The 26673-nt window shown below is 57.2% G+C and overlaps 3 protein-coding genes across 8 annotated transcripts; 2 read left to right on the forward strand and 1 right to left on the reverse strand.

Moving 5' to 3' along the window:
* Window positions 1-62: 62 nt before the first annotated feature.
* ZBTB45 (zinc finger and BTB domain containing 45) lies at window positions 63-4990 on the reverse strand. 4 transcript variants are annotated; one of them, XM_049703300.1, is made up of 3 exons: window positions 4857-4990; window positions 1467-2751; window positions 63-842 (listed from the first exon to the last, which is right to left on the reverse strand). In XM_049703300.1, the coding sequence occupies exons 2-3, from the start codon at window positions 2749-2751 to the stop codon at window positions 586-588; spliced, it is 1542 nt and encodes a 513-aa protein (XP_049559257.1). In that variant the 5' UTR covers window positions 4857-4990; the 3' UTR covers window positions 63-585. The 4 variants fall into 4 exon arrangements, with proteins under 4 accessions (XP_049559257.1, XP_004283299.1, XP_033267690.1 ...); XM_004283251.4 differs by having other exon boundaries at window positions 4806-4923; XM_033411799.2 differs by lacking the exon at window positions 4857-4990 and adding an exon at window positions 4476-4617.
* Window positions 4526-19854, forward strand: LOC117197922 (nascent polypeptide-associated complex subunit alpha, muscle-specific form-like). 3 transcript variants are annotated; one of them, XM_033411806.2, is made up of 2 exons: window positions 4526-5116; window positions 19306-19854. In XM_033411806.2, the coding sequence occupies exons 1-2, from the start codon at window positions 4526-4528 to the stop codon at window positions 19852-19854; spliced, it is 1140 nt and encodes a 379-aa protein (XP_033267697.1). The 3 variants fall into 3 exon arrangements, 1 of the variants encoding a protein (XP_033267697.1); XR_007474254.1 differs by lacking the exon at window positions 19306-19854 and adding an exon at window positions 5796-7966 and having other exon boundaries at window positions 5002-5116; XR_007474255.1 differs by lacking the exons at window positions 4526-5116; window positions 19306-19854 and adding exons at window positions 5127-5334; window positions 5796-7966.
* Window positions 19697-26087, forward strand: TRIM28 (tripartite motif containing 28). The gene is made up of 17 exons (XM_012538004.3): window positions 19697-20311; window positions 20646-20758; window positions 20985-21117; window positions 22795-22930; window positions 23008-23124; window positions 23224-23338; window positions 23497-23643; window positions 23747-23861; window positions 23947-24053; window positions 24144-24180; window positions 24263-24308; window positions 24389-24641; window positions 24729-25048; window positions 25127-25250; window positions 25333-25419; window positions 25498-25635; window positions 25730-26087. Exons 1-17 carry the CDS (start codon window positions 19963-19965, stop codon window positions 25904-25906), a joined length of 2514 nt encoding a protein of 837 aa, XP_012393458.1. The 5' UTR covers window positions 19697-19962; the 3' UTR covers window positions 25907-26087.
* The last annotated feature ends 586 nt before the right edge of the window (window positions 26088-26673 follow it).

The raw sequence follows: 26673 nt of genomic DNA on the forward strand, positions 1-26673 counted from the left end.
GAGGCCCAACACCCACAGTCGGTCTGTGAGGAAGAGGAACACACGGGTCCGGGAGCACATGCTTCCAGCTTTCGGCCCCACGGCCCACAGTCCTTTATTACAGAGCAGGGGTCCCAAGACCAGGCCTCAGTCCATGATGGGCCCACCTGAGACGCCCCAGGCGCCAGATGAGGGAGGATTAGCTCGGGTCGGGGAGCTGGGGACATTTCCCGGCTTGACACAGGGGCAGGGGAGCAGACCCCACCCCACTCATGGGAGGGGAGAGGCGTGAACCAGAGTCGGAGCCATGAATCCTGGGCCCTGCACCATGGTTGAGCCCTAGTTCAGGTTGGAGATGATCCAGTTCTCAGAGGTGGTCGGGTCCCTGACCATCCCCAGCCAGCCCCCACCCGGAGGGCCGAGTACGTAGGAGGAGAGGAATAAGGCGGGCTGGGCTGGAGAGAAGGGTGGAAGCAGGAAAAGGGCCTGATCTCAGGAGAAAGCGTGGGCTGGTGGCGGGAACGTGGTCAAGTGGCCGCGGCAGGCGTGACAGCGGGTGGGGCTTGACCGATCCCTCGGTGGGCGTGGCCAGGCCCCATGCCCGGATCAGGGCGCAGGGTGCGCGGCCAGGTGGCGCTCCAGCAGCGCGCGGTGCGAGAAGACCTTGCCGCAGGCGGGGCACGGCGCCCGCTCCGGCCGGTGGGTGCGCATGTGCACGTTGAGCGAGCTCTTCTGCGTGAAGCGCTTGGCGCAGACGGCGCACTGGAAGGCGCGCACGCCCGTGTGCGTGACCATGTGCTTGAGCAGGTAGTCGCGCAGCGAGAAGGATCGCCAGCACACGGCGCACTGGTGGGGCTTCTCCCCTGCGGGCGACAGGGCGGGCAGCAAACTCAGGTCAGGTGGGGAAGGGCCCCGGGGCGCCTTTGCCGGCAGGGACTCCCCTCCCCAACCGGACCAGCCATCCATCCGGAATCCCCCCGCCCGGCAGCGACGCCCCTCTCCCCGACCCTTAGGGTCATACCGGGATGTCACTGCCTGTCTGTGACCCACAACTCCAACAGGTAGCCTCCCAGCGGGGAACCCCGCAGGTCTGGGACATCGTTGCCCACCGAGGCTGACCACTCAGGTCTACCCCCACCTCCAGGGACCTTCCCGCCCCCAAACCGCACCGTGCCTGGCACAGGGCCGCGGGCTACCCCTCCCCCATCCCTGCCACGCTCACAGAGCGTTCTGGACTGTCTGGTCGCTGGCCACCATTCTGGGGACAGTCTAGCAAGGCCCAGCACCCTTACACTGGGAAAGACCCCGGCATACCTACCCCCTCCCTTCTGGCTGCTATCATGTTCCAGGGGTGACAGAGTAGGCTGCCCCCCTCCCCCTGAATCAGACAGGGGGAGACAGGCTGTGTTTGACCCCTAGGGTCATCAAGTATTAACAAAAAGCCTATCTCCAACGATCAAGGGGCTCAGAGACCCTGCCCGGCTCACCCGAGTGGATGAACATGTGCTTGGTGTAGTTCTTCCGGGAGCTGAACGTCTTGTGGCAGTGACTGCACTCATAGGCGGGCGGCTCAGCACCCGGGGCGCGCGCAGGGGTGGTCGACGGGGCTGCGCTGGGAGCGGCCGGTGGGGCCGGGGCCTCCCCTAGAGGCGCGCTGGGAGCTGCGTCCGGCTGGAGCGCTGGGTAGAAGGCGGGTGGGGGCGCAGGGGCCGGCCCCGAGGGCGCGGGAGGGGGTTGCGCTGGCGGCCCGGGAGCGCCCAGATGAAAGGGGAAAAGCGCGACGGGCGGCCCGGGGGTCTTCACGCCAGGTGGGCGGGGTCCGGATAGGACACAGTCGGGCGGGGCAGGGGTCTCGGCGGGACAGCCTTCAGGGGCGGTTTGATCTCCGTCTTGCCAAGCGGAGACGTAGCTGTCGGGGAACACGTCCTCGGCAGCCGAAGTCCCCCGGAGGAAGTCCCGCCCGGCGCCGCCGTAATCGGAGAGGCCGGCGGGCGCAGGCGGCTCCTCGCGCGCGCCGTCCGCGGCCGCAGGTAGGAAGCCGGCGGCGCAGTCGGGGAAAGAAGGGGGCGCCTGGCCCTCACCCGGGCCGCCGCCTTCGCCATCCTCGCCGTCGGTCTCCTCATCGGTCTCGTCGTCGTCGTCGTCCGCGCCGTCGTCTGGCGCAGCGGTCAGGGCAGGGTCGGCATCCGATCCCTCCGCCTTGGCAGGCGCGGGGGGCGCGGGCAGCTGCAGGCGCGCGGGCTGGCGCTGCTTGCGTGTGTGCGCGGCACCGGGGTGGCCCGGGGGGCGCGCGGCCAGCAAGTGGCGCAGGCGGTGGCGCAGCTGCGCGGGCGCGAGCGGCGGGGGCACGGGCGTGGGCAGGGGCGCGGGCACGGGGGGGCCCGGGGCAGGGGCGCGGGCGCGGGCTATGATTTGCGTGCATTCGTCTATGACCGTCTGGATGCGCAGCACCGACGCGGCCGTGAGCACCTGCAGCGCTTCACCCTGCGCCACCACGAGCGAGCCGCTGTAGAGGAACTCGACGAGCTGGCGCACCGTCTGCGCGGGCACCACAGGCGGCACGCGGATCTCAGAGTGGCCGAGCAGCAATTTGTCCTGGAAGAAGGGCGAGCCGGCTGCCAACACGCAGCGGTGTGCACGCAGTGAAGCCTCGCGGATGCGCACAGTCACGTCACAGAAGTGCCCACCCAGCCGCTGCCCGTTGAGAGTCTCAAGCAGGGATCGGGAGAAGTTCTGCAGGTGAATGTGGTGCACCGCCTCCGCTGCCGCCATCTGCACCGGACCAGCGGGTGTGGGCAAGAGGAAGTCAGCCAGGGACCCACCTCTGCCCCAGCGTTCCCATCCCTTCAGCGGGACAGGGCCCAAGGGTGAACCACACCCCCAGGCCTCAGGAACCCCAACCTTCTCCAATGCCCCTGGCCCCTCGAAGTCCTGGTTCCCAACACAGCAGGACTCCCTGCCCCCACCCCAGGACTTCTGCAGCCCCCTCTACCTCTGAAGCCCCCAGCACACCGCTGTGAGAGGGCTGGGGATACCAAAGGTTTGCTGCCCTCCGGTCTTGCTTACTGCCAGCGTGGGGAGCTCCAGGGCTCGCTTCCCCTATTTTGCCCCACCCACCCTTCCCGGAACTCTGGTATCCATAGCCTTCCCCACATCCTCCTCTGACAGGACACCCTGTGGAGGAGAGGGCGGGGACCCCTATCTAGAACAGGCTTCCACGTCTCACCCACTCCCCACCCTGCTGGCTGCGACTCCCACCATGAGTGGCTTCTTTTTGATCTCCCTTGATACAGCCCCCAACCTTGGAACATCCAAGGCCCTGTGCAGACCGAGGTCTGCTGCCTCAGAACCTGGCTACTTTAACTAGTGTATATGGAAGTCTTCGCAGGGGTGTGGCTGGCATGAACTGCCTCCGGGGCTAAGCGATTTGGGGTGTGCATAGTCACACAGAGTTGAGACTAGATTGGGCATTAGCCTAGCAGGTGCCCTGCGGGAGGAAAATACATGGTCTCTGGCCCGCTCCAGCACAGCGAGCGGGAGACGCCTCCTGCAGCCTCATGCTTCCTGGAATCTTGATTGGGCCTGTGGGGCGCAGGGTGTGGGTGAGGCATAGAGAGGGGGCTTGTGGACTGTGCAGGGGTGTGTGATTGCTTGGGTGCAGGTGGAGCGGCAGAGGCCTCAAGATCAGCATGGCTGAGCAATATGGACACTTCTTGTTAAACTGTGGCCTCGAAATCCCAGCACTGCCCAGCCTCAGGCACTGGAAAGGGAAAGGGGTACCACCCCCCTGGGAACAATGGGAATCTGAGAAGCTCAGCTACTTCACCAACAAACAGGCAACATGCTTGCTTGGCCTCAGTTTCCCCTCTATCTTAGATACCTGGCTCACCCCACACCCAGGCCACACACACCTCCAGTCTAGGGGAGAAGCATCAGTCAGGACAAAAGACACACCCTGAGACCCACCCACTCTGCACCAGCCTGGCTCAGGTGAGGCCTCTCTTAACTCCTCGGGGTCTACTTCAGTCTCAGACTCACCCCCTCGGGCGCCTTAAGCCCAAACAGCCTTTCCTTTGCTGGGGCCATTCACGATCCATATCTGACCCCTTAGACCACTCTGCACACCTCCACTGCCCCAGTAACCTCCTCGCGTCCCCCCACCTCCCGGTCTATTCCCGACGCGACAGCCAGAGGGAGCCTGTTCAGACCTAACAGTTCGGGACCCTCCTTAGCTCAGAGCTCTCCAGTCAATTCCTCAAACAGGCCAACTCCGCACGTACCGTTACCTCTGCCACAAGCACCCATCACCGTCTTTTTTCACCCAGCACCTAAAGGATTTCAAATCTGTGCCCGGACAACGGGGGCAGAAACCTGCGCCTCAATCCGTAGGGACTGAACCCTTCCTCTTCCGATCCACCCCCGCCGTGCTCCCCAGCAGGCTCCAACTATAGTGCAGGTGCAGCAGAGCCTCTGGGCGCCTCGGAACAAAGGCCCACCTTGAGACGCCGCACCCAGGCGTCCTCGCCACCACGCTTTTGCCCACGCCATGCACTTTGCTCCGAGCACCCTCTCCCGTTCTCTGCGCCATTGCCCGCGCCTCACCCTGAGTCCATCACCCCCTTCTCTGATCTGCCCCGGCTGCGCCCGCCCCAGCCCTAGCCGACTAGGTTTCCCGCCTCCGCGCTCCTGCCCGCGAAGTGCCCCCGTCCTGCAGCGCCCCCTCACGTCTGCGGCGCGCGCTCCAAGCCTAGCGCGGGCGCCCCTCCCCTGGCACGCCCCGGCCTCCCCGCCGGCCCTGCGGCAGGGGGATGCCCGCCTGACCCCACCTCCGGCTCCTCCTCAGGCACCAGGCCGGGCGGTGGCCGCCTCCAGCTCACCACTTTCAAGGCCGCACTTCCGGGCCGCAACGCCGGCGGAACCAAAGTCCGCCGCTGCAGCGGCGCGGCGAACTACTAGGTCAGAGCAAGTTTCCGGTGTCTCCATGGAGACTAGTCGCCGCTGCAAGGTCGCACTTCCCACCAAAGTCACAGGGGCTGGGACAACCAGGCAGTGTCGCCCTAGAGACGGGGCGGGGGCGGAACCTGTGCCGTCAATCTGTGGGCCGCACCCACTCGCCTGTGCTGCGGGGCGGAAGAAGGTGAGAGGGAAAGAGGGTGGGAGGGCGGTCGGCTCCGAAGACCCCGGCGGGTCCCGGCAGGTTTAAACCCCACTGCACCCCAGCCTTCCACCCATATGGTTGGAGCAGCAGTAGGGCTCGCCCCTGGTGCGGGACTCCAGCCCGAGTGGGGCCTGGGGGCTGCAAGTGGGATGTGGGAGCGGACGCCAACTCGGGCCGGCCCTGAGCCTGGATCCCAGGTAGAAGATGGAGGCAGCCAGACTCGATGCCCCTACACCAGGCCCACCTGCCCCAGGGCGAGTAGTGTTCACTTAGTGCCCGCTGCATGCCACACTCTGAAGCTGAGAAAAGAAGGGGAGTGGGGTGTGTGTGTGTGTGTGTGTGTGTGTGTGTGTGTGTGTGAGCTGGGTCCTACGTCTGCCAGGAGGGTGGTGAACAGCCAGACTTCAAAGCCCAGAAGACACTTTAGGGGACAGAATCTGTGGGAAGAGCTGTCTGGGCAGAGGAACAGCCGTGATCCGCAAGGGCCTTGAGGTGGGGCTGGTTGTCCAGGACATCCGTGAACCAGGCCCACTAGATGGTGAGGCTGCAGTGGTGGGCTGGCTGGGCCTTGTTCCCTACTCATGGGGGCTGAAGGAAGGCGGGGAGTCGGGGGGGAGCGGTGCCTAGACCTCAGTGGACCCCATGCTTTCTGCAGCAGGTGTGGATTCCAGAGTGGAGGGGCTGACTTCTCTGCTGCCAGTATGAGGACAAGGTCAGCATGCCAGCCTCCTGCCTCAGGCAGCTGCTGAGCGAGCAGCTGTGTTGTAGACGTGTTCTAGATGTGTTGTAGACATGTTCCAGGCAGGGAAGGGAGGGGATGTGCCAGGTGGGAAGCATTCCATGGCCCATGCCCCGAGGAACATTAAATCCCAGTCCCGTGGCCTCATTGTCCTCATTGTCGCTGTTCAGAATCTAAGTCCTTCACGATGGCCTGCCCGGCTCACTGGGTCTTCTTCCATCGAACCTCCTCTACCCAGTTCCTATCACTGTTCATTCCTCTCTGGCTTCACAGGCCCCTTGCTGTGCCCACCTCGACCTGTGAGGCTAGGGGTTCATCTGTGTCCTTCACCTTAACAGACAACTATTGCCACTACGACCCAAACGGGAGGACAGTGGACCTAGTGGGGCAGCACACATAAGAGGTCCCGAAGGCAGCAGTGGCGGCTCAGACCTCAGCAGGGGAGGCCAGGTGCGGGCAGAGTCAGGGTAGGAAGGAGAGGACACGGGCGGCTTCAGAAACGTTCTCAGCAGATGAGGGTGCGATGGAGGACCTGGCCCTGAAGGAGTGTGAGAGACAAGAGGAAACACCCAAGCCCCGACCCCCCTCAGGCTGCAAAGGAGATGGGAGCAGTGGCCTCCAGCGATACAAGCCTTCAGAAAATGTCTTTTTTTTTTTTTTTTGCGGTACGCGGGCCTCTCACTGTCGCGGCCTCTCCGGTCGCGGAGCACAGGCTCTGGATGCGCAGGCTCAGCGGCCACAGCTCACGGGCCCAGCCGCTCTGTGGCACGCGGGACCCTCCCAGACCGGGGCACGAAACCGCACCCCCTGCATCGGCAGGCGGACTCCCAACCACTGCACCACCAGGGAGGCCCAGAAAATGTCTATTTTGCTTTTCTCTCCAAAGACCTTGGCCTGTGATTGTGGGAGCATCTCGAAGAATAAATAGTGTGGCTGAGGACGCAGGTTTAAGATGCCAGGGGTGGGCCCATGTGGCCTGCCAATATGGCAAGCTCCCGACCAGGTCTGAGAGTCTTGGAGGCGGTGGGGATGAGAAGGCCACACTGAAGGGAAGAAGCCGAGAGCTCAGGGCAATCACAGACACATGAAAGGAGCAGAGGAAATTGAGCTCCCACATGACTGGGCCTCCTGAGCGGGGAGGCAGGCCCCCACCCCCAGCCACCCAACACACACAGAGTTTTCGTTTTATTTATTTGCTTATTTTTTGGCCGCACTGCACAGCTTGAGGGATCCCAGTTCCCCGACCTGGGATCAAACACGTGCCCCACCCCCGCAACTGAGAGCATGGAATCCTCACCACAGGACGGCCAGGGAAGCCCCTACAGTTTATGTCAGCAGTCAGGAGGCTCAGCCCCTCCTCCCAGCTCAACCAGGGTCCCCAGCCTCTCTCCAACCTCCTGCCGTGCCAGCCACTGTCCACGGGGGAAGCCCAGTGTTCAGGTCTCCAAGCCCAGCCCTATCCTAGTGGGTCTGGACTGTGCCAGGTGTGGGATGCAGGGCCCAAGACTCAGGCACACACCTCAGTCTGCCAGGAGCTTCCCTCGGCCAGCCCGGGGTTAGACACCAAGGACATCCCCAGGAAACAGGGTGGAGACCGAGGGAGGTCCCTGGCAAGGGACCTGCAGTGGAGGGTTTAGCCCTCCAGACGTGCTGAGAGGAAATGGAGAGCCCTTTGGGCTGGGGGAGGGGCAGTGGCAGGATCCCTAATACACCAGAAAGGCCCTAGAAGGAAAGAAACATCCAGATAGACATCAAGGACTGTCACTGAGGGGGTAGAGGTGGCGGTGGGGGGGGGGAATAATTGCTACTTCAATTTGCTTTTATATTTGAAAGACAACGAACCTCCTACTAGCCCTGTGGCCTGAGGAAACTGTGGGGAGGAGGAGACCTAAACTGAAATAACAATCTTAACTGCACAACTACTGATGTCGCTTCTCCAGGGTCCCTGCACCTAGGTCAAGTACCGGGCCCTTGGATTAATTTTCAAAAGTTAAAAAACCCAAATATGTGGAACCTGGAAAAGTGGTACAGATGAACCGGTTTGCAGGGCAGAAATAGAGACACAGATGTAGAGAACAAACGTATGGACACCAAGGGGGGAAAGTGGCGGGGGGGGTGGTGGGATGAACTGGGAGATTGGGATTGACATATATACACTAATATGTATAAAATAGATAACTAATAAGAACCTGTTGTCTAAAAAATAAATAAAATAAAATTCAGAAATTCAAAAACAAAACCAAACCAAAAAAACCCCCCAAGAAACAGAAAACAGTAGAGCACACACTGGAGCACTCACACTCTCAAATTAGCAAATATTCTTGTTTTGTCCTTTTTTTTTCTCCTGTTTTTAGTACACTAAAAATATTTTTTTCAAGTAAAAACCTTTTTTTTTTTTTAAGTAAAGCTTGTAGGTGAAGGGGAAAGCCCCTGGAGGTGGCACACCTAGGCAATTCTGTCCTTATGGCCTCTTGTTCCATCCCGGTTTAATGCATCCCCTGAGGCCAGATTAAAATGTTTGTTTTAATCAATGTTCTAATCCCTTCCCCTCCCATCCATCATTGCTCCTCGGTGCCCTGGGGCTGGGAGTTCCTGGCACCCTGGCACAGGGGCCCAGTACAGCCTTTCCTACTTCTTTTTTTTTTTTTTCTTAAACTACTTTTTTAAAAAAATTACTTATTTTTGGCTGTGTTGGGTCTTCGTTGCTGTGCGCGGGCTTTTCTCTAGTTGCCTCGAGAAGGGGCTGCTCTTCGTTGCAGTCTGCGGGCTTCTCATTGCGGTGGCTTCTCTTTGTTGTGCACAGGCTCTAGGTGCGCGGGCTTCAGTAGCTGTGGCACACAGCCTCAGTAGTTGTGGCTCGCAGGCTCAGTAGTTGTGGCGCATGGGCTTAGTTGCTCCGTGGCATGTGGGATCTTCCCGGAGCAGGGCTCAAACCCGTGTCCCCTGCATTGGCAGGCGGATTCTTATCCACTGCGCCACCAGGGAAGTCCACCTTTCCTACTTCTGAACACCAAACTCTCTGATAGAATTCTCCCATCTCAAGTGCACATATGATCCAGTCATTTTTAGTAAATTTACCATTTTCTGTAACACTTAGCATCCTCCTGTTTTAGAACATTTCTGTCATTCCCAATGAAATCCTCTGCCCATCTACTGCGAGTCTCTGTTCCCACCCTGTCTCAGGCAGCTGCAAATCTAATGTCTCTATAGATTTGCCTGTGCTGGACATTTCATGAGCAATGAAACGGCACAATATGAGGTCTCCATCACTTTGCCTCAGGCTGGTGTGCCAGCCACCCAGATGTGAATTTCGTCTGGTTGGATTGTTCCTTGTTTTCCATTCAGGAGCTGTGTGCCCTTGGCTTCAGGTCTGAAAAGCACTTCCCTGCCGAGGTGGGTGACTAATGCAGAAACCTCCCAGGCCAGCTCTTCCAGGCTGTGTTCCTGCTGGGTCCATGGTGGCTGAGGCCCACCCAGACCTGGTTCCCTCCACTCTGCCCTCTTTGTGTTTAAGACACTGATTAACTCTTCTGGTTTTTCTTTTTTCTTTTAATTTATATATTTTGGCTGCACCAGGTCTTAGTTGCAGCATGCGGACTTCTTAGTTGTGGCATGCGTGCAGGATCTAGTGCCTCGACCAGGGATCAAACCCCAGCCCCCTGCAGTGGGAGCGTGGAGTCCTACCCACTGGATGACCTGGGAAGTCCTAACTCTTTTTATTTTATTTTATTTTTCTTGACGTATAGTTGATTTACAATGTTGTGTTAATTTCTGCTGTTCAGCACAGTGATTCAGTTATACATATATATATATATATATATATATGTATATACAATTGTTTTTCATATTCTTTTCCATTACCGTTTACCACAGGACATTGAATATAGTTCCCTGTGCTATACAGTAGGACCTTGTTTCTTATCCATCCAATATATACTAGTGTGCATCTGCTAATCCCAAACTCCCAATCCATTCCTCCCCCACCCCCCCTTCCCCTTGGCAACTGCAAGTCTGTTCTCTATGTCTGTGAGTCTGTTTCTGTTCCGTAGATAGGTTCATTTGTGTCATATTTTAGATTCTACATATAAGTGAAACCATACGGTACTTGTCTTTCTCTGTCTGGCTTAGTTCAATTAGTATGATAATCTCTAGGTCCATACATGTTGCTGCAAATGACATTATTTCATTATTTTTTAGGACTGAGTATTATTCCATTGTATATATGTACCACATCTTTTTAATTTTATTTTTACTTTAGTTTTTTTAAATTTTATTTATTTACTTATTTTGACTGTGCTGGGTCTTAGTTGCGTCATGTGGACTTCTTAGTTGTGGCATGCATGTGGGATCTAGTTCCCTGACCAGGGATCGAACCTGGGACCGCTGCATTGGGAGAGTAGAGTCTTGCCCACCGGACCGCCAGGGAAGTCCCTGTACCACATCTTCTTTATCCATTCATCTGTTGATGGACATTTAGGTTGTTTCCATGTCTTGGCTATTGTAAATAGTGCTGCTGTGAACACTGGGATGCATGTATCTTTTTTTTTCTTTTTTTGGCCGTGCTGTGAGGCATGTGGGATCTTAGTTCCCCGCCCAGGGATTGAACCTGTGTCCCCTGCATTGGAAAGCGGAGTCTTAACCACTGGACTGCCAGGGAAGTCCCTGCGTGTATCTTTTTGAATTATAGGTTTTCTTTTGGTTTTTTTTTTTGGCTGCGTTGGGTCTTCATTGCTGTGGACGGGCTTTCTCTAGTTGTGGCTGGGGCTACTCTTCGTTACAGTGCGCAGGCTTCTCATTGCAGCGGCTTCTCTTGTTGCGGAGCATGGGCTCTAGGCACGCGGGCTCAGTAGTTGTGACGCATGGGCTTAGTTGCTCCATGGCATGTGGGATCTTCCCGGACCAGGGATCGAACCCGTGTCCCCGGCATTGGCAGGCGGATTCTTATCCACTGCGCCACCAGGGAAGCCCTGAATTATAGTTTTATCCAGATATATGCCCAGGAGTGAGATTGCTGGATCATATGGCAACTCTATTTTTAGTTTTTTAAGGAACCCCCATACTGTTTTCCATAGTGACTGTATCAATTTACATTCTCACCAACAGTGTAGGAGCATTCACTTTTCTCCACACCTCTCCAGCATTTATTATTTGTAGCCTTTTTAATGATGGCCACTCTGACGAGTGTGAGGTGGTACCTCACTGTAGTTTTCATTTGCAGTTCTCTAATCATTAGCGATGTTGAGCATCTTTTCATGTGGCTGTTGGCCATCCTTATGTCTTCTTTGGTTAATTCTTTTAACCTCCGGATTCATCTTTTAAAAACAAGGAGGTTGCCTAGTTGCCTGTCTTTGGAAGCTTCCTTGACTCCTTAGCATGTCTAATCCACATCCCCACGTCACCAACTGTCCACAAACAGGCCCTGATGGCTGGTTTGTCCCTGCCCAGGACCCATTCAGGATGGCTCAAGTCCTTTGCTCCCTATTGATCTGGAAGCCTCACCTCTGCTTTTAAAATTAAGGTGATTCACATAACACAAAAATTAACCATTTTAAAGTGAACAATTCAATGGATTTTATTTTTTGTTTGTTTGTATTTTTTTTTTTTTTTTTGGCTGTGCCACGTGGCCTGCAAACTTCCCCAACCAGGGATCAATCCTGTGCCCCCTGCATTGGAAGCATGGAGTCCTAACCGCTGGACCGCCAGGGAAGTCCTCTGTGGATTTTAGTATAGTTGCAAGTGGTGTAACTACCACCTCCATTTAGTTCCAAAACATTTTCCTCACTCCAGTAGCTCCTCATTTTCCCCTCCCTCCAGCCCCTGGCAATGAATAATCTCTATGTCTCTATGAATTTGCATATTCTGGATATTTCATAAAAATAGAATCATACAATATGTGGTCCTTTGTGTCTGAGTTTTTCACTTAGCATAACGTTTTCAAGGTTCATGTATGTTGTAGCACATACCAGTACTTTGTTCTTTTTTTATGGCTAAGACTCCATTGTATGGAAATACCACATTTATTTTTGCATTCATCAATTGGTGGACATTTGGGTTGTTTCCACCTTTGGCTATTGTGAATAGTGCTGCTGTGAACAGTCCTGTACCAGGATTTGTTTGAACACCTTTTTCAATTCCTTTGGATACATACCTAGGAATTCATTGCTAGATCAAAAAGTTAACTCTATGTTTAGCCATTTGAGGAACTGCCAAACTTTTTTCCAGGATGGCTGCACTATTTACGTTCCCACCAGCAATGTAGGAGGGTTCCAATTTCTCCACATCCCTGCCGACACTTGTTTTTTTCATTTTTTTTTTGAAGCCATCCTACGTGGGTGTGAATCAGTACTTCACTGTGGTTTGGTTTGCATTTCCCTAATGACTAATGATGCGGAATGTCTTTTCATGTGCTTATTGTCCGGGCCATTTGTATATCTTCTTTGGGCCTGCCCTCCTCTTTCAACAGTTGTATTGAAGTGGAATTTATATGCCATAACGTACACCCACAGCAGGTACCCTTCAAAGACTTGTAGTAGATTAGTATTCATATCGTGCAGCCATCGCCACTATTCAGTTTTAGAGCGTTTCCCTCTACCTTAACACTTCCTTTGTGTGGTCTGTGTCCATTTCTGCTCCAGCCCCAGCAGCAACTGCTCCAACGTCTGGCTAGAGACACAGCCCCTCAGTGAGGACTGGGCGGGCACAGTGGACCCTGGCTTCTAGCAGGACACGCCCCATCCAGATGGCCTCTCTCCCTCCCCCCAACATCCCCTTTAGCGCCCACGGATGGAAAATTAGATCTAAAGACTCGCTGGGCTTTGGGCCAAATATTGTTGGCTAGAACCCCTCACAGGGGGTGTTAGATGGGCACCATTGCATCCCATGCAGGACCTCGGTGCTGCTGACCCTAACAAGAGGGCAGTAACAGCCTGACTCTGCTCACTCGTGTGTCCCCACCCCCAGATGTCCACATTGACACCTCACCCTCCATTCACCTCATAGCATGTACACCAGATAATCCTAGCCTGCTCAGGAATCTCATTACCGCTTGGGAAGTGATGTTTTCCAAACTCTAGCATTTAATTATCTCATCAAGGACTGGGGCCATGTGTTCCCTGAAATACAGGTTCCTTTGGGGAGGCAGAATCGGTGCTGAATTCTCAGAGTGAGGAGCTGCCTTAAAAGCAGCACCATGGGGACTTCCCTGGTGGTACAGTGGTTAAGAATCTGCCTGCTAAGGCAGGGGACATGGGTTCAAGCCCTGGTCCGGGAGGATCCCACATGCTGCGGAGCAACTAAGCCCGTGCGCCACAACTGCTAGACCCGCGTGCCACCACTACTGAAGTCCGCACGCCTAGAGCCCGCGCTCTGCAACAAGAGAAGCCACCGCAATGAGAAGCCTGCACACCGCCAACAAAGAGCAGCCCCCGCCCGCGGCAACTAGAGAAAGCCCGTGTGCAGCAGCAAAGACCCAACACAGCCAAAAATAAATAAATATACTAAAAAAGAGAAAAAAAAAGCAGTACCATTTGGTGACAGATGGGCTTATTTTTCGACTCTTCCTTTTGAGAACCCTTAACTCATGGATAGGGTGGATTCATTGTGTGTCAGTCAATGACAGTCATTGTTTTTCTGATGCTTGAGTCATATCATCATGTATGGCTTCTGTGTCCTTTTAACAGGTTTCTTTCGTGCTCCTGGGGCTCACCTGGGGCTTTCCCTGGAATGCTTTCTCCCAGGAGCCCTGGTTCCTAACTGCAGGGAAAGGGCTGAAACTCTGGGCTCTGGTTGTGTCCTGTCCTTTCTCTCCCTGTCCTCCCTGGGGGCCAGAGATTCCCCAGAACTGGGTTGAACTCATGCAGGCTGTGCGGCCCTGGATGACACCTTCTACTCTCTGGGGACCAGTTTTCCCATCCGTGAAATGTGGGCTGCAATAGGCAGAAAGGTGGCTCCAAAGATATACACATCCTAATCCTCAGAACCCGGAAGTGTTACCTTATCAGGAAAGAGAATCTTGGCAATTGTGATTAAAGATCTGGAAACGGGGAAATCATTCTGTGTTATTTGGGTGGGCTCTAAACGTAAATTCACATGCATCCTTGCAAGAGCGGCAGAGGGAAATTTGTCAACTGTCTTAGTTGGGCTTGGCTGCCATAACAAAATACTATAGACTAGGTGACTCAAAGGACAGAAATTTACTTCTCACAATTCTGGAGGCTGGGAAGTCCAAGATCAAAGTGCCGGCAAGGTATGTTTCATTCTGAAGCCCCTTCTCTTGGCTTGGAGAAGCCTGCTGTATTGCTGTACGCTCACGTGACCTCTTCTTTGTGACCACAGCAAACTCTCTGGTGTCTCCCCCTCTTTTTAAAAAAATTTATTTATTTTTGGCTGCACCGTGCGGCTTGCAGGATCTCAGTCCCTCCGACCAGGAGTTGAACCCTGGCCACGGCAGTGGAAGCCCGGAATCCTAACCACTAGGACACCAGGGAACTCCCTGGTGCCTCTTCTTAATAGGACACTAATCCCATTATCAGAGCTCCTCTCTCATGACATCATCTAACCCTAATTACTTCCCAAAGGCCCCATGACCAAATACTATCACATTATATTTTGGGGTGGACACACTTCTGTCCATAGAAGGACAAACAGAGGAAAAGTCAGTATGAAGTTGGAACAGAGAGTGATTTGAAGATGTGGACCTTGAAGACTGATGTGATGCAGCCACAAGCCTAGGTACCCCTGGAGCCACCAGAAACTGGAAGAGGTGAGGAAGGATTCACCCCTCGAGGCTTCAGAGGAAGTGTGGCCCTAACATTTAGATTTCATAATTTTGGCCTCCAGAACTGTGAATTAAATTTTTTAAAATATATATTTATTTATTTATTTTTGGCTACATTGGGTCTTTGTTGCTGCGCACGGGCTTTCTCTAGTTGCAGCAAGCAGGGGCTACTCTTTGTCGTGGTGTGAGGGCATCTCATTGTGGTGGCTTCTCTTTGTTGAGGAGCACAGGCTCTAGGTGCGCGGGCTTTAGTAGTTGCGACCCGCGGGCTCAGTAGTTGTGGCTCACGCACTTAGTTGCTCCATGGCATGTGGGATCTTCCCGGACCTGGGTTCGAACCCGTGTCCCCTGTGTTGGCACACGGATTCTCAACCACTGCGCCACCAGCAAAGTCCCTAAAGTTTTGTTTTAAGGTACCAAGTTTGTGGTAATGTGTTACAGTGGCCACAGGAAACTAATGGAGGAACCATAGTTGTTTAATTTAATTAATTAATTTTATTTATTTATTTTTGACCACGCCAGGCGTCTTGCGGGATCAACCAGGGATCAAACCCGTGCCCCCTGCAGTGGAAGTGCAGAGTCCTAACCACTGGACCACCAGGGAACTCCTGAACCATAGTTACGTTAAAGCGTGATTTTAGGGGATCTAGTGCCTTCTCTGCCTGGCCGGCATGGACGCTTCTCTTCTGCTTTCCAGCTCCTACCATCCATTCCCTACCTAGAACACTTAAAATGGGCGTCCGATCCTGCCATATTCTAAACCCTTCTGTTAGCTCCTTACAGTGAAATAAAAGCCCAGCCAAAAGCCCTGAACTGGGAGTTCCCTGGTGGTCCAGTGGTTAGGACTCGGCACTTTCACTGCTGTGGCCCAGGTTCAGTCTCTGGTTGACCCTGCAAGCCGCCTGGCGACGAAAAAAAAAAAAAAGCCACTTATGGTGCTGCCGCAGCCCTACTGTGCTTGCAGCACAAGCAGGACAGAGACCCAAGCGCCGCCAAGAGGAGAACATGTAAACAAACTGTAGGATATTTGTGGGCACAGAGGGAATCAAGGCCACACACAGCCACGTGAATGTGATGTGAATGTGAACGCGGGGAAGAAGGCGTGTGAACACATGGTGTGGACATGCAAACTGTGTGTGGTTCCGTATGTATACCAGGAAAGCCTGTCCGGGGTGGGAGAAGTCAGGATGGTGGCAACTGCCAGGGGCGTGGAAGGCTTCTGAGAGCCAGAGACATTCTGTGTTTTGCTATCAGAGCTGGTTACCAAGGGTGCTCACTGTACGTACACTGTGTAGGCTTTTCTCTATATATCATAAGCCGCCATCAAAAGGTTTAAAAGTCCATAGAGACAGAAAGCAGAGTAGTCACTGCTGGGGGCCGGTGGAAGCAGGAATGGGGGGTAAGTGCTGATGGATACTGGGTTTCCTTTTGGGGTGATGAAAACGTTCTGGAATTAGATGAACTGGTGGTTGCACAACATTGTGAATGTATGAAATAACACTGAACTTACACTTCAAAATAGCTAAATTGATGGATTTGATATTATGTGAGTTTTAACACAATTTAAAAAGAAAGCTTAAAAAGTAATAGAACTCAAACCTTATCTTGTAGCCTACAAAACTGGCCGGGTAGAGACAGTCATTATCTTCATGCATTTGTTTGTCCTTTTACTCACTGACTGAGTGCCCACTGTGGAGCAGGCCCCAAGCAAGACATGGCAGACGCAGCAGTGACGTAAACGGTTTGGAGCTCACTTCCTTGTGATTCTCACTAGTTGAAATGTGAAGGAAGAGAAGGAGCCAGCCAGAAGGGGAGGTGGGAAGAACATTCTGGCTAGAAGGAACAGCAAGTGCAAAGGCTGTGAGGTGGGAACAACAGGTCAGCCTGTATGGCTGGAGCCAAGCGGTGAGGTCAGAGGTCAGAAGGGACAGACTCACCAAAATCTGATTTTTATGTGTGTGCTAAAATACACATAAAATTGCCACTTCAGGGACTTCCCTGGTGGCGCAGTGGTTAAGAATCCTCCTGCCAATGCAGGGGACATGGGTTTGAGCCCTGGCCCAGGAAGATCCCACATGCCTCGGAGCAACTAAGCCCGTGCACCACAACTCCTGACCCTGCGCTCTAGAACCAGCGAGCCACAACTACTGAGCCTGAGAGCCACAACTACTGAAGCCCGCGTGCCACAACTACTGAAGCCCACGCGCCTAGAGCTCGTGCTCCGCAATAAGAGAAGCCACCGCAATGAGAAACCCGCTCGCCGCAACTAGAGAAAGTCCGCGCGCAGCAACAAAGAGCCAACGCAGCCAAAAAAGAAATCTAAAAAAATTGCCATTTCAACGCTTTGTAAGCATACAATTCAGTGGCATTAAGTACATTCATGATGTTGTGCAACTACCACAATCGCCCAGTTCCCAAATGAAACCTGTGAAGGTGGAGAAAGAGATCAGAGTGATGCAGCTACAAGGCTTCCCCAGGAAGTGGCTTTGGGGGTGACACCTGAAGGTCAGAGGGAGAATCGGGAGCAAGCGCAGAGTTTGGGAAGTGAAGAGGCAGTAAGGATGGCTGTCTGCAGGCAGGTGCCTGCAAGGGGTGGTGGTCTGGCTGACACCTCCTACACATTGCTTCACCCCTTGAGCCCTGTCTGCAAAGCCAGGATACAGGCAGTTTCCAGTGGTCCAGGATTGGAAAGGGTGAGATGCCTGTGAAGGGTGGACAAGGCACACAGGGGATGAGAGTATACGATGACACTGGCCCACTGGGAGGCAGAGTCAAGATGTGCCCATGTTCTGCCACTCACCTCTGGACAGGCTGGCTCCTCGGAGAGGGCCTCTGAGGAAGGCTTCTGGCCTGGCCTTGCCCTCCTGTATGCCCACTCTGTCTCGGCCAGTCCCAGGATGCTCCCGTGCGCTTCCCTGAGTTTGCCCGAGCCTGATTTCCAGGTGAACCTGCCCGCACGGATGCTGTTCTGAAACAGTTGCCAAGGTCTAGTGAAGGGACCATACCAGGGGCAACCGGAGGGCTCAACCCATCCCCAGCAAGCTGTCCAGCAACCTCTAGGCATCTCCCACCACTCTTCCTGTCACTCCTCCGGGTGTGCCTGTCTGCCTCCGGGCCTTTGCACTTGTTTCTCCCCTGAACGGTTCTTCCCCCAGGTGTTTGGGGGCAGCCCCGAGGCAAGTCCACTCCTACACTCTTTACCATCACCTACTTATTGTGACTGTCTGGCCCTCGACAGCCCCGCATCTGCCCGGGCGGGGGTGGGCGGCCAGGGTAGGTATGGATCATCTCTACCCGACACAACCCGGTGATTTTGGGGCCCAGCGCAGAGAGCGGGAGGGGGCATGGAAAGTACTCAACAAATATCACTAAAGGATTCCGCACCTCAACTTGGGCGCTGCCAGCCACCAACTTTCCTTCCCAATTGTCGGAGGAAGGAGGCGAGGGTCTGCAGCCCAGGCCTCGGGGGGAGGGGCTGAGCCGGGGCGGGCTAGTCAGTGGGGGGGAGGGGCCTCGCGCGGACCGGGCGGTGGGCGCTCCGGCGGCTGAAGGGGCGGGGCGGGGCGGGGCCCGGATTTTGGGGCCGCACTCGAGCTGGAACAAAGGCAGGCGCGGAGACAATAGGCCCGAGTTCCCCCCAGGCCCTGCGGCAACAAGAGCAGCGCCGGACGCACTTCCACCACCGCCACCTACACCGCGTGTGGGCGCCTAGGGGAGCTGGGGTGGGGGAGGCTGCGCCCCGCTCCCCTGAAGCTTTTGCGTGGTCAAGCCCGCGGGAGGCGGAGTAGGGCCTGGGGGCTGGACGTGCCGGCCCTCCAGATTCTCTGCATCGTCTCAGAGCTGCCGCCCAAGCCTACCCCTGGACTGGCAACCGCAGGACTGAGGAGCCCTGCACAGGGACGAAGGCCCACCCCAGGCAGAGGCTCCAAGGCACCCTTGCCTCAAGTATTCTCCGTGCCTAGTGACTTCAGAGAGGATCCCTTCCCACAGGCCCCACTCCCACCTCCGACGGGATCCCCTCCCACTGATCTTGCTTTCCTCTCCGTCAGGACCCCTCCTCCGCCAGCTCCAGCCTTAGGCCCTGCTTCCCTCCTTCTCAGCTCAGACAGGACTCCTCTCTCCCCACGGACCCTGCCCCACCCCCATTTCTCTCGAATAGGATTCCTCCTCCAGGCCTAGCTTCCCCCATCTGACAGAATTCTCACCAGACACTCTACGTCCTTCCTCAGACGGGAACACCCTCCCCGCACGCAGATCCTGCTCCCCACTGAGGCAGGCTTCCCCTCCCTACAGATCCTGCCTCTGCCCACAGACGGATCGCCCCACGCAGACCCTGCTTCCCTCTCAGAATTTCCCCACTGTTGCGGTTCAGTCCGCCCGCTTGAAGAGCATCAAGGCCAGCGCAGTGGCGGACTAAAATATGGCAAGGGGCGCTTGCAGGGCCAGGCGGGATTTCAGTCTCGGTGTTCTGAGCCCCGTGGGATCTATTTGATTTAGTCAGGTTTCAGTGTTGCTCATGTTAAACAATAAAAAGGTTAAAACCCCAAAGTCTAAGTCCCGGTTTAGAACAGTACTTCCTCCACGGGATGGGGACCCTTCGCCCCTCTCCCTGGGCCCAGCATCTTCCCTAGCTCTCGGCCCCGCCCCCTCTAGGGAACGCTAGTCGACGCAGCAACTGGAGACCTCCCCAGGCGGGCAAAGGGGCGGGGATCGAGGTGGAAGAACGGACTGCCGGCGCGCGTGCGGAGTAAACGGCCTGGAGCAGGGACTACAATAACGGACGCGAGCCCGGCCGGTGGACCAGGCTGCGGCGGCGACGACGCAGGTGCCCCGCCCCTGCCGCACGAGCGGCGCTGCGGGTGGTGGAGGCGGGGGTGGGAGGAGCCCGCTCAGGCGCGTGCGTACTCATGGCCTCCCCCGCCCTGGCCCGCCCCGGCCCCGCCCCCGGGCGAGAGGCGCCCAGTGCGCGTGCGCGACGGCGTCGGCGCCAGTTATTTCTGTCCCGCCCCCCAGCCGCGGCTCTTTCTGCGAGCGGGCGCGCGGTCGAGCGGTTGTGCGCGTGCCGCGTGGCGCTGGTTTCGGTCGCCGCTGAGAAGGAAGCGCGGGCGGCGGCGGAGACAGGAGAGCGGGCAGCGGCCGGCCGGGCCTCGGCAGCGCCCCGCGCGCAGCGGGCGGCGACCTAGGAGCGCGTGGCGGCGCTAGGCCTCGCGGCGGCGGCAGCGGCCCAGCCGTTGGCGGCGAGCGCGTCTGCGCCTGCGCGGCGGGCCCCGCGCCCCTCCTCCCCTCCTGGGCGCCCCCGGCGGCGTGTGAATGGCGGCCTCGGCGGCGGCGGCCTCGGCGGCGGCAGCGGCTGCCTCAGGCAGCCCGGGCCCGGGAGAGGGCTCGGCGGGCGCCGAGAAGCGCGTCGTCGCCTCCTCGGCCACGGCCTCGGCTTCTGCCTCGGCGGCGGCGTCCGCATCGGCATCGTCGCCCGCGGGGGGCGGCGGCGAGGCGCTGGAACTGCTGGAGCACTGCGGCGTGTGCCGGGAGCGCCTGCGGCCCGAGAGGGAACCGCGCCTGTTACCCTGCCTGCACTCGGCCTGCAGCGCCTGCCTCGGGCCCGCGGCGCCTGCCGCCGCCAACAGCTCAGGGGACGGAGGTGCGGCGGGCGACGGCGCTGGTGAGTGCGGCGGGGCCGGGGGCGGCCCCTCCCCCACCCCGCAGCCTTTGATCCCTTTGAGGCTCGGGGACTGGGGGTCGGTTCCCAGCGTGACGATGGCGGGAGTCGCCTGGGCGAGAGGATGGGGACCCGAAGAGTGGCCGGAACGTGTGTGGGCAGTGGGCTGTGTCCCGGGTACTGAGATGGGGCGACTGTTTAAAGTTCGGTAAAAGAAGGGTTTGGTTCTTCCTCCGGGAGGGGAGGGTCGTCTCGGCTCGGCAGGGGATGGAGTTTGGGGCCCAGTGGGGGGATGCGCTCACCATGCGATGGTTTTGTTTCTTCGTGTTTTTCGTAGTGGTGGACTGTCCAGTATGTAAGCAGCAGTGTTTCTCCAAAGATATTGTGGAGAATTACTTCATGCGCGACAGTGGCAGCAAGGCTGCCACCGATTCCCAGGATGCGAATCAGGTATGTCTCGCCCAAGCAACCCCCAGGAGGTCTCTGGCCATGAGTAGGGGTCACTAGACCAGAGCGTGGTACCAGCTCCAGGCTTTACTGTCCCCGTAGTAGAAAGCTTAGGGCAGGTTATCTAGGCTAAGTAAGGCCCCCACCTTTCTTCATGTCGTATTTCTTGGTTCTAAATGCAGATTTCTTTGGTGGTTCTGTCTCTTCTGACTCTGCCTTTGCTCAGCAGTGCTGCACTAGCTGTGAGGATAATGCCCCGGCCACCAGTTACTGTGTGGAGTGCTCTGAGCCGCTGTGTGAGACGTGTGTGGAGGCACACCAGCGGGTGAAGTACACCAAGGACCACACTGTGCGTTCCACTGGTACGCGACGTGCAGGGGGCTGCCCTTGCTGTTCTCCTCTCTATGCCTTCAGTTGCTTATGATGGTAGTTGCAGATGGTGGAAGGATCTCAGGGAGTTTCTCTACAGGGTACCAACTGAAGGGCCTGAGGGCAGAACTCAAAAAGGGGGAGGCTGGGGCTCTGGTGGGCAGTCTCTGCAGGTCCAGTGGCAGGGGAAAAGCCACAGGCAGGGAGTGGGGGGAGTTCACAGGGGATCTCATGGTGCCGCAGGGGGTGTATAGAGGGCTTGAGGAAGCTCATCAGGGAACCCCCCTAGGCAGGGGATAGGCCTCCAACGGTAGAGAGATCCGCATGTATGGATAGGGAAATGCAGGGTGTTGGGGGAATGATGTGAGGGACCTCCTGGACCAGAGGTTCCCTGGCACCTGTTTTAAGCCTCTGTAGGGGAAAGTGAGATCTTTGGGCCTTGTGTCTTAACAAGCTGGTAGAGTCATCAGACTATCACTGACCAGTGAGTGCTGGAAGTGTTCTTATCATTGGGTCACAGGTATTTCACAGCCTAGCTTGGTATTTCCAGATTTTTCTGTGAGTGTGTTGGAAGTGCTATGGAGAGGGGCTTGCGCTTGGTGTTTGGCCCAGGACTCCCCATGAGTGGCGTCTTGGTAGTCACACTGTGGCTGCGCCAGCCCAGAGGACAGTTTTGATGGGAAAACTTGGGTAGAGATGGTTCCTGTGGGGCATGAGGAGCCAGGAGAGAAGGGCAGGGGTCTCCAGGGGGTCCTGGGTTCCAGGCAAGGGTCAGGGTGCAAGAGCGGGCAATATTTAGAGGAGCTGAGGCTCGGTTTATTTGTATCGAAATGTTCCTATGTCTCACGCTGGGTTGGTGTGGTAACGAGACATGATAGGGATTGGGGAGAAAAGAAGGATGGATGTTCTCGGTTTTCTAGTGGCAACAGCCTCTGGGGAGGGCTGGGGGGTCAACGTGGTGTATTAGTCTTTGGGGAGTGTTGCTCTGAGCCGTAGGACCTTTGTCCCAGCACAGGGGCCTGACGCCTCTCTGAGGGTCCTGGTCTGATATCGTATCTCTCCAGCCTGAGAAGGCTTTGCAGGTTCCCCGTGGGTCGTTAAGATGGTGTGGTCTCCTTTTAGCAGAGAAGAGAGGGGAGGTCACCAGGCATGGCTTATGAGGAAAATGTATCTGACGGTCTCTTTAAGCCCTGATTTGCTTTTTGTCTGAGCCAGAAAGCAAATGTTGTGTGTGCTGGGATGCCACAGTAGCCAGAATGCCCTCCCCTGCTGGACAGAATCTTCTGTGAGCGGAGTAGAAAGGGAGCCCAGTGGCGGATGGGGGCAGGGCTTCAGAGGCGGAGGAGCTTTCCTGAGTGTCCACCTGGAGGAGGTTTCAGCAGAGGGAACAGCGGGAGGTCTCTCCTGGCAGAGGCCGTCAGTCTACGTCAAGCTGTCACCTCCAGAAGCTGAAAGGAGAGGGGTGTGACCCTCTCGGTCAGGCTGAGGGCAGAGGGTTTTGAGAGCAAGGATCTCTGCTCCTCCCTGTCCACTGCTGTAGGCCCTCTGGGTCCTTCCGGCAGATAGCCCAGGGTTGCAGGACAGGCAGGAAGTGAGGCCCTGATCTCTGTCCGCTCCTCGAGCTGGAGGTGGTGAGGATGAGCTCCCGCTTCATAGATCCCATTCCCCAGGACCAGCCAAGTCGAGGGACGGTGAGCGCACGGTGTATTGCAACGTGCACAAGCACGAGCCCCTTGTGCTGTTTTGCGAGAGTTGCGACACCCTCACCTGCCGGGACTGCCAGCTCAACGCCCACAAGGACCACCAGTGAGTCCTGAGGCTTGGTGGGTGGGTGCTGCCTGTTCCTGTGCTGGGCGCCTGGGCCCACCTCTATCTGCCCTCAGGTACCAGTTCCTGGAGGATGCTGTGAGGAACCAGCGCAAGCTCCTGGCCTCACTGGTGAAGCGCCTCGGGGACAAGCATGCGACATTGCAGAAGAACACCAAGGAGGTTCGCAGCTCGTAAGTGTGGGTGCCTGTGCTGTGCTGGGGCGGGGGGTGGGGTGGCTCTGGGTGAGCACCTGCCTGAGTGGCCCTGACCTCACCCACTCTGCTACCCAGGATCCGCCAAGTGTCTGACGTACAGAAGCGCGTGCAGGTGGACGTTAAGATGGCCATCCTGCAGATCATGAAGGAACTGAACAAGCGGGGCCGTGTGCTGGTTAACGACGCCCAGGTACCCGCTGCGTGGTCCTCCTCTGTTGGCAGCTCACTCTACCTCAGGTGGAATCGCCCTGGGGTTTGGCGCCCTCTGCTGGCTGCTGATGCCCTCCTTGGGTGGGGAGAGGTTCTGGTGCTTTGTCCTCCCTGACCCCATCTGCTCTCCACCTGCAGAAGGTGACTGAGGGGCAGCAGGAGCGCCTGGAGCGCCAGCACTGGACCATGACCAAGATCCAGAAGCACCAGGAACACATCCTGCGCTTTGCCTCATGGGCTCTGGAAAGTGACAACAACACTGCTCTGCTACTCTCTAAGAAGCTGGTGTGTGCTGGTGGGCACCCAGGTGGTGGGTTCCAGGTAGGCACCTCCCAAGACCCTGGAGCCCTGTTCACTGCCCGTGTGCTCATGTACTGCCCACCCCCAGATCTACTTCCAGCTGCACCGGGCCCTCAAGATGATCGTGGACCCTGTGGAGCCACACGGTGAGATGAAGTTCCAGTGGGACCTCAATGCCTGGACCAAGAGTGCAGAGGCCTTTGGTGTGTTTTTGTCTTTCTCTTGCTGCACCCTGCCATCCCAGGCACTGCACTCACTTTCTTACACTGTTTTACTTCTTTACTGCAGGCAAGATCGTGGCAGAACGTCCTGGCACCAACTCCACAGGCCCTGTACCCATGGCCCCTCCTCGGGCTCCAGGGCCTTTGAGCAAGCAGGGCTCTGGCAGCAGCCAGGTGAGCCAGGGAGGGGACCATAGTGGGAGGAAAGAGGCACGGGGTCCTGTGGGATACCTGTCCACTGAGGTCCACTTGCTCTGCCCACAGCCTATGGAGGTGCAGGAAGGCTATGGCTTCGGGTCAGGTGAGTGATTCTGCCCCCCCAGTAGGTGGGAGAGCTGCAGTGCCCTATGTCCACCCCAACCTGTTTTCTGTGTTCTGAGCAGATGACCCTTACTCGAGTGCAGAGCCCCACGTGTCAGGGGTGAAGCGGTGAGTGTGGCTGCCCTTTGGTGGTTATAGGGACAGGGTGGCCATAGGGGTGGGGCGCTCACACCAAGCCGCGCCCACAGGTCCCGCTCAAGTGATGGTGAGGTGAGTGGCCTCATGCGTAAGGTGCCACGGGTGAGCCTCGAACGCCTGGACTTGGATCTCACGGCTGACAGCCAGCCACCAGTCTTCAAGGTCTTCCCAGGCAGCACCACTGAGGATTACAACCTCATCGTCATTGAGCGAGGTGCTGCAGCTGTTGCAGCTGGACAGCCTGGGACTGCGCCCCCAGGGGCCCCTGGCGCTCCGCCCCTGCCTGGCATGGCCATCGTCAAGGTGAGCCTGCCCAAGTGACTGTGGCTGGGAGATGAGGATCTACTGCCCAGGCCGGCACCCCACTGAACACCCCTCACCTCCTCACAGGAGGAAGAAACAGAGGCTGCCATTGGGGCCCCGCCTGCCGCCACTGAGGGCCCCGAGACCAAACCTGTGTTGATGGCCCTGGCCGAGGGCCCCGGCGCCGAGGGCCCCCGCCTGGCTTCACCCAGTGGCAGCACCAGCTCAGGCCTGGAGGTGGTGGCCCCTGAGGGCACCTCAGCCCCAGCTGGTGGCCCAGGTGCCCTGGATGACAGTGCCACCATCTGCCGTGTCTGCCAGAAGCCAGGCGACCTGGTCATGTGCAACCAGTGCGAGTTCTGCTTCCACCTGGACTGCCACCTGCCTGCCCTGCAGGATGTGCCAGGGTGCGAGGCTGTGCGGGGTCTGTAGGGCGGAGGGCTGGGCCAGGTCCCATGCAGCCCCTCACGGTCTGTTCCCTCTAGGGAGGAGTGGAGCTGCTCTCTCTGCCACGTGCTACCCGACCTGAAGGAGGAGGATGGCAGCCTAAACCTGGATGGGGGTGACAGCACTGGTGTGGTGGCCAAGCTCTCGCCAGCCAACCAGCAGGTGAGGGTGGGGCCCACTCCCTTGGTTTGGCCAGCAGCACCCCAAGTCCCCTATGACTCTGATGTTCATGTAACGCCTGCAGAAGTGTGAGCGCGTCCTGCTGGCCCTCTTCTGCCATGAGCCCTGCCGGCCCCTGCACCAGCTGGCTACTGACTCCACCTTCTCCCTGGTGAGTTCTGGGACTTGGGAGGGTGGGAGGTGCAGGGGCTGTTTGGCCTCACCTTCAGCCTGTGGCCTCTGCTCGAAGGATCAGCCCGGCGGCACCCTGGACTTGACGCTGATTCGAGCCCGTCTCCAGGAGAAGTTGTCACCCCCCTACAGCTCCCCCCAGGAGTTTGCCCAGGATGTGGGCCGCATGTTCAAGCAGTTCAACAAGCTGACAGAGGTGAGCCTGTTGGGGTGGGGATGGGTTGGGGAGGGGAGGCTGGGGGCAGAGAGGTGGGCGACCTAGGACCCATCCACTGTAATTTGCCCGGCAGGACAAGGCCGATGTGCAGTCCATCATTGGCCTGCAGCGCTTCTTTGAGACTCGCATGAACGAAGCCTTTGGTGACACCAAGTTCTCCGCTGTTCTGGTGGAGCCCCCGCCGCTGAGCCTGCCTGGTGCTGGCCTGAGCGCCCAGGACCTGTCCAGTGGCCCTGGTGATGGCCCCTGAGGCTGGGCAGCCCCCGAGCCGCTCCAACCTGGCTCTGTTCTCTGTTCTGTCCTGTCACCCCTCTTCTCTCTCCTCCTCTCCTTCCTCCGGTGGCCTGGTTCCCACTCCTTGGTGGCCCATACCCCAGCCCCTCACAATATGGTTTTTACTTCTGTGGATTTAATAAAAACTTCACCCGTTACTCAGGCCTTGGTTGGTGGGGGCAGTGGTCCTGGGGGCCTGGTCTCTGGCTGTTACCGATCCCTCACCAAACCCTGTTGGGCCAGATGGGGGTGGGGCACTTGTCTCCGGCCACCTGGGTGTCCAGGGAGTGGGGAGCAGCATCCCTCCTGGGCCCTTTGCGATCTGGGGAGTGTCTGGTGGGTAGGAGGGTCACCCGGTAGGTAGGCAGACCCAGGCTAACCTGTGGGCAGGCAGGGTGAATCCCCAGGTAGGTGCTGCACGGCAGCTCATTCTCCCCGAGAGCTTCCTGGACTGGCTTGGAACTGTTTCTCGCAACCAGCTCATCAAAGTGAGCTGGGTGGGCTGGGCTAAGCGGAGTTGGGCAGTGTATCCCTGGGGGACAGGCCTGCACTCCTGGGATGCTACCAGGATGTCTGGGGAGCCTGCCTTCTTGCGGGTGCTGGGCCAGTGTCTGCTGCTCATTTTCACATCCCAAGCCCTGAAGACGGGTAGGCTTGGTCTGTCCACTCCCGCCAAAACGAGAAAACCTCCAGTCCTCTGTCTTATACCCCAGCTAATGTGGCACACATGACCAAGCCCTGCCT

The sequence above is a fragment of the Orcinus orca genome, chromosome 20 (assembly GCF_937001465.1).
Source record: "Orcinus orca chromosome 20, mOrcOrc1.1, whole genome shotgun sequence".
In the NCBI taxonomy this organism is placed as follows: domain Eukaryota; kingdom Metazoa; phylum Chordata; class Mammalia; order Artiodactyla; family Delphinidae; genus Orcinus; species Orcinus orca.

What these genes read in the sequence shown, in the direction of transcription:
- TRIM28 (XM_012538004.3), top strand. Translation starts at nt 19,963, where the DNA reads ATGGCGGCCTCGGCGGCGGCGGCCTCGGCGGCGGCAGCGGCTGCCTCA. An exon ending in TGCGGCGGGCGACGGCGCTG is followed by an intron (nt 20,312 to 20,645) that starts GTGAGTGCGGCG and finishes TGTTTTTCGTAG; the next exon opens with TGGTGGACTGTCCAGTATGT. An exon ending in TGCTACTCTCTAAGAAGCTG is followed by an intron (nt 23,644 to 23,746) that starts GTGTGTGCTGGT and finishes GCCCACCCCCAG; the next exon opens with ATCTACTTCCAGCTGCACCG.
- ZBTB45 (XM_049703300.1), bottom strand. Translation starts at nt 2,751, where the DNA reads ATGGCGGCAGCGGAGGCGGTGCACCACATTCACCTGCAGAACTTCTCC. An exon ending in GCACATGTTCATCCACTCGG is followed by an intron (nt 843 to 1,466) that starts GTGAGCCGGGCA and finishes TGTCGCCCGCAG; the next exon opens with GGGAGAAGCCCCACCAGTGC.
- LOC117197922 (XM_033411806.2), top strand. Translation starts at nt 4,526, where the DNA reads ATGCACTTTGCTCCGAGCACCCTCTCCCGTTCTCTGCGCCATTGCCCG. An exon ending in GTGCTGCGGGGCGGAAGAAG is followed by an intron (nt 5,117 to 19,305) that starts GTGAGAGGGAAA and finishes CGCCCCCTCTAG; the next exon opens with GGAACGCTAGTCGACGCAGC.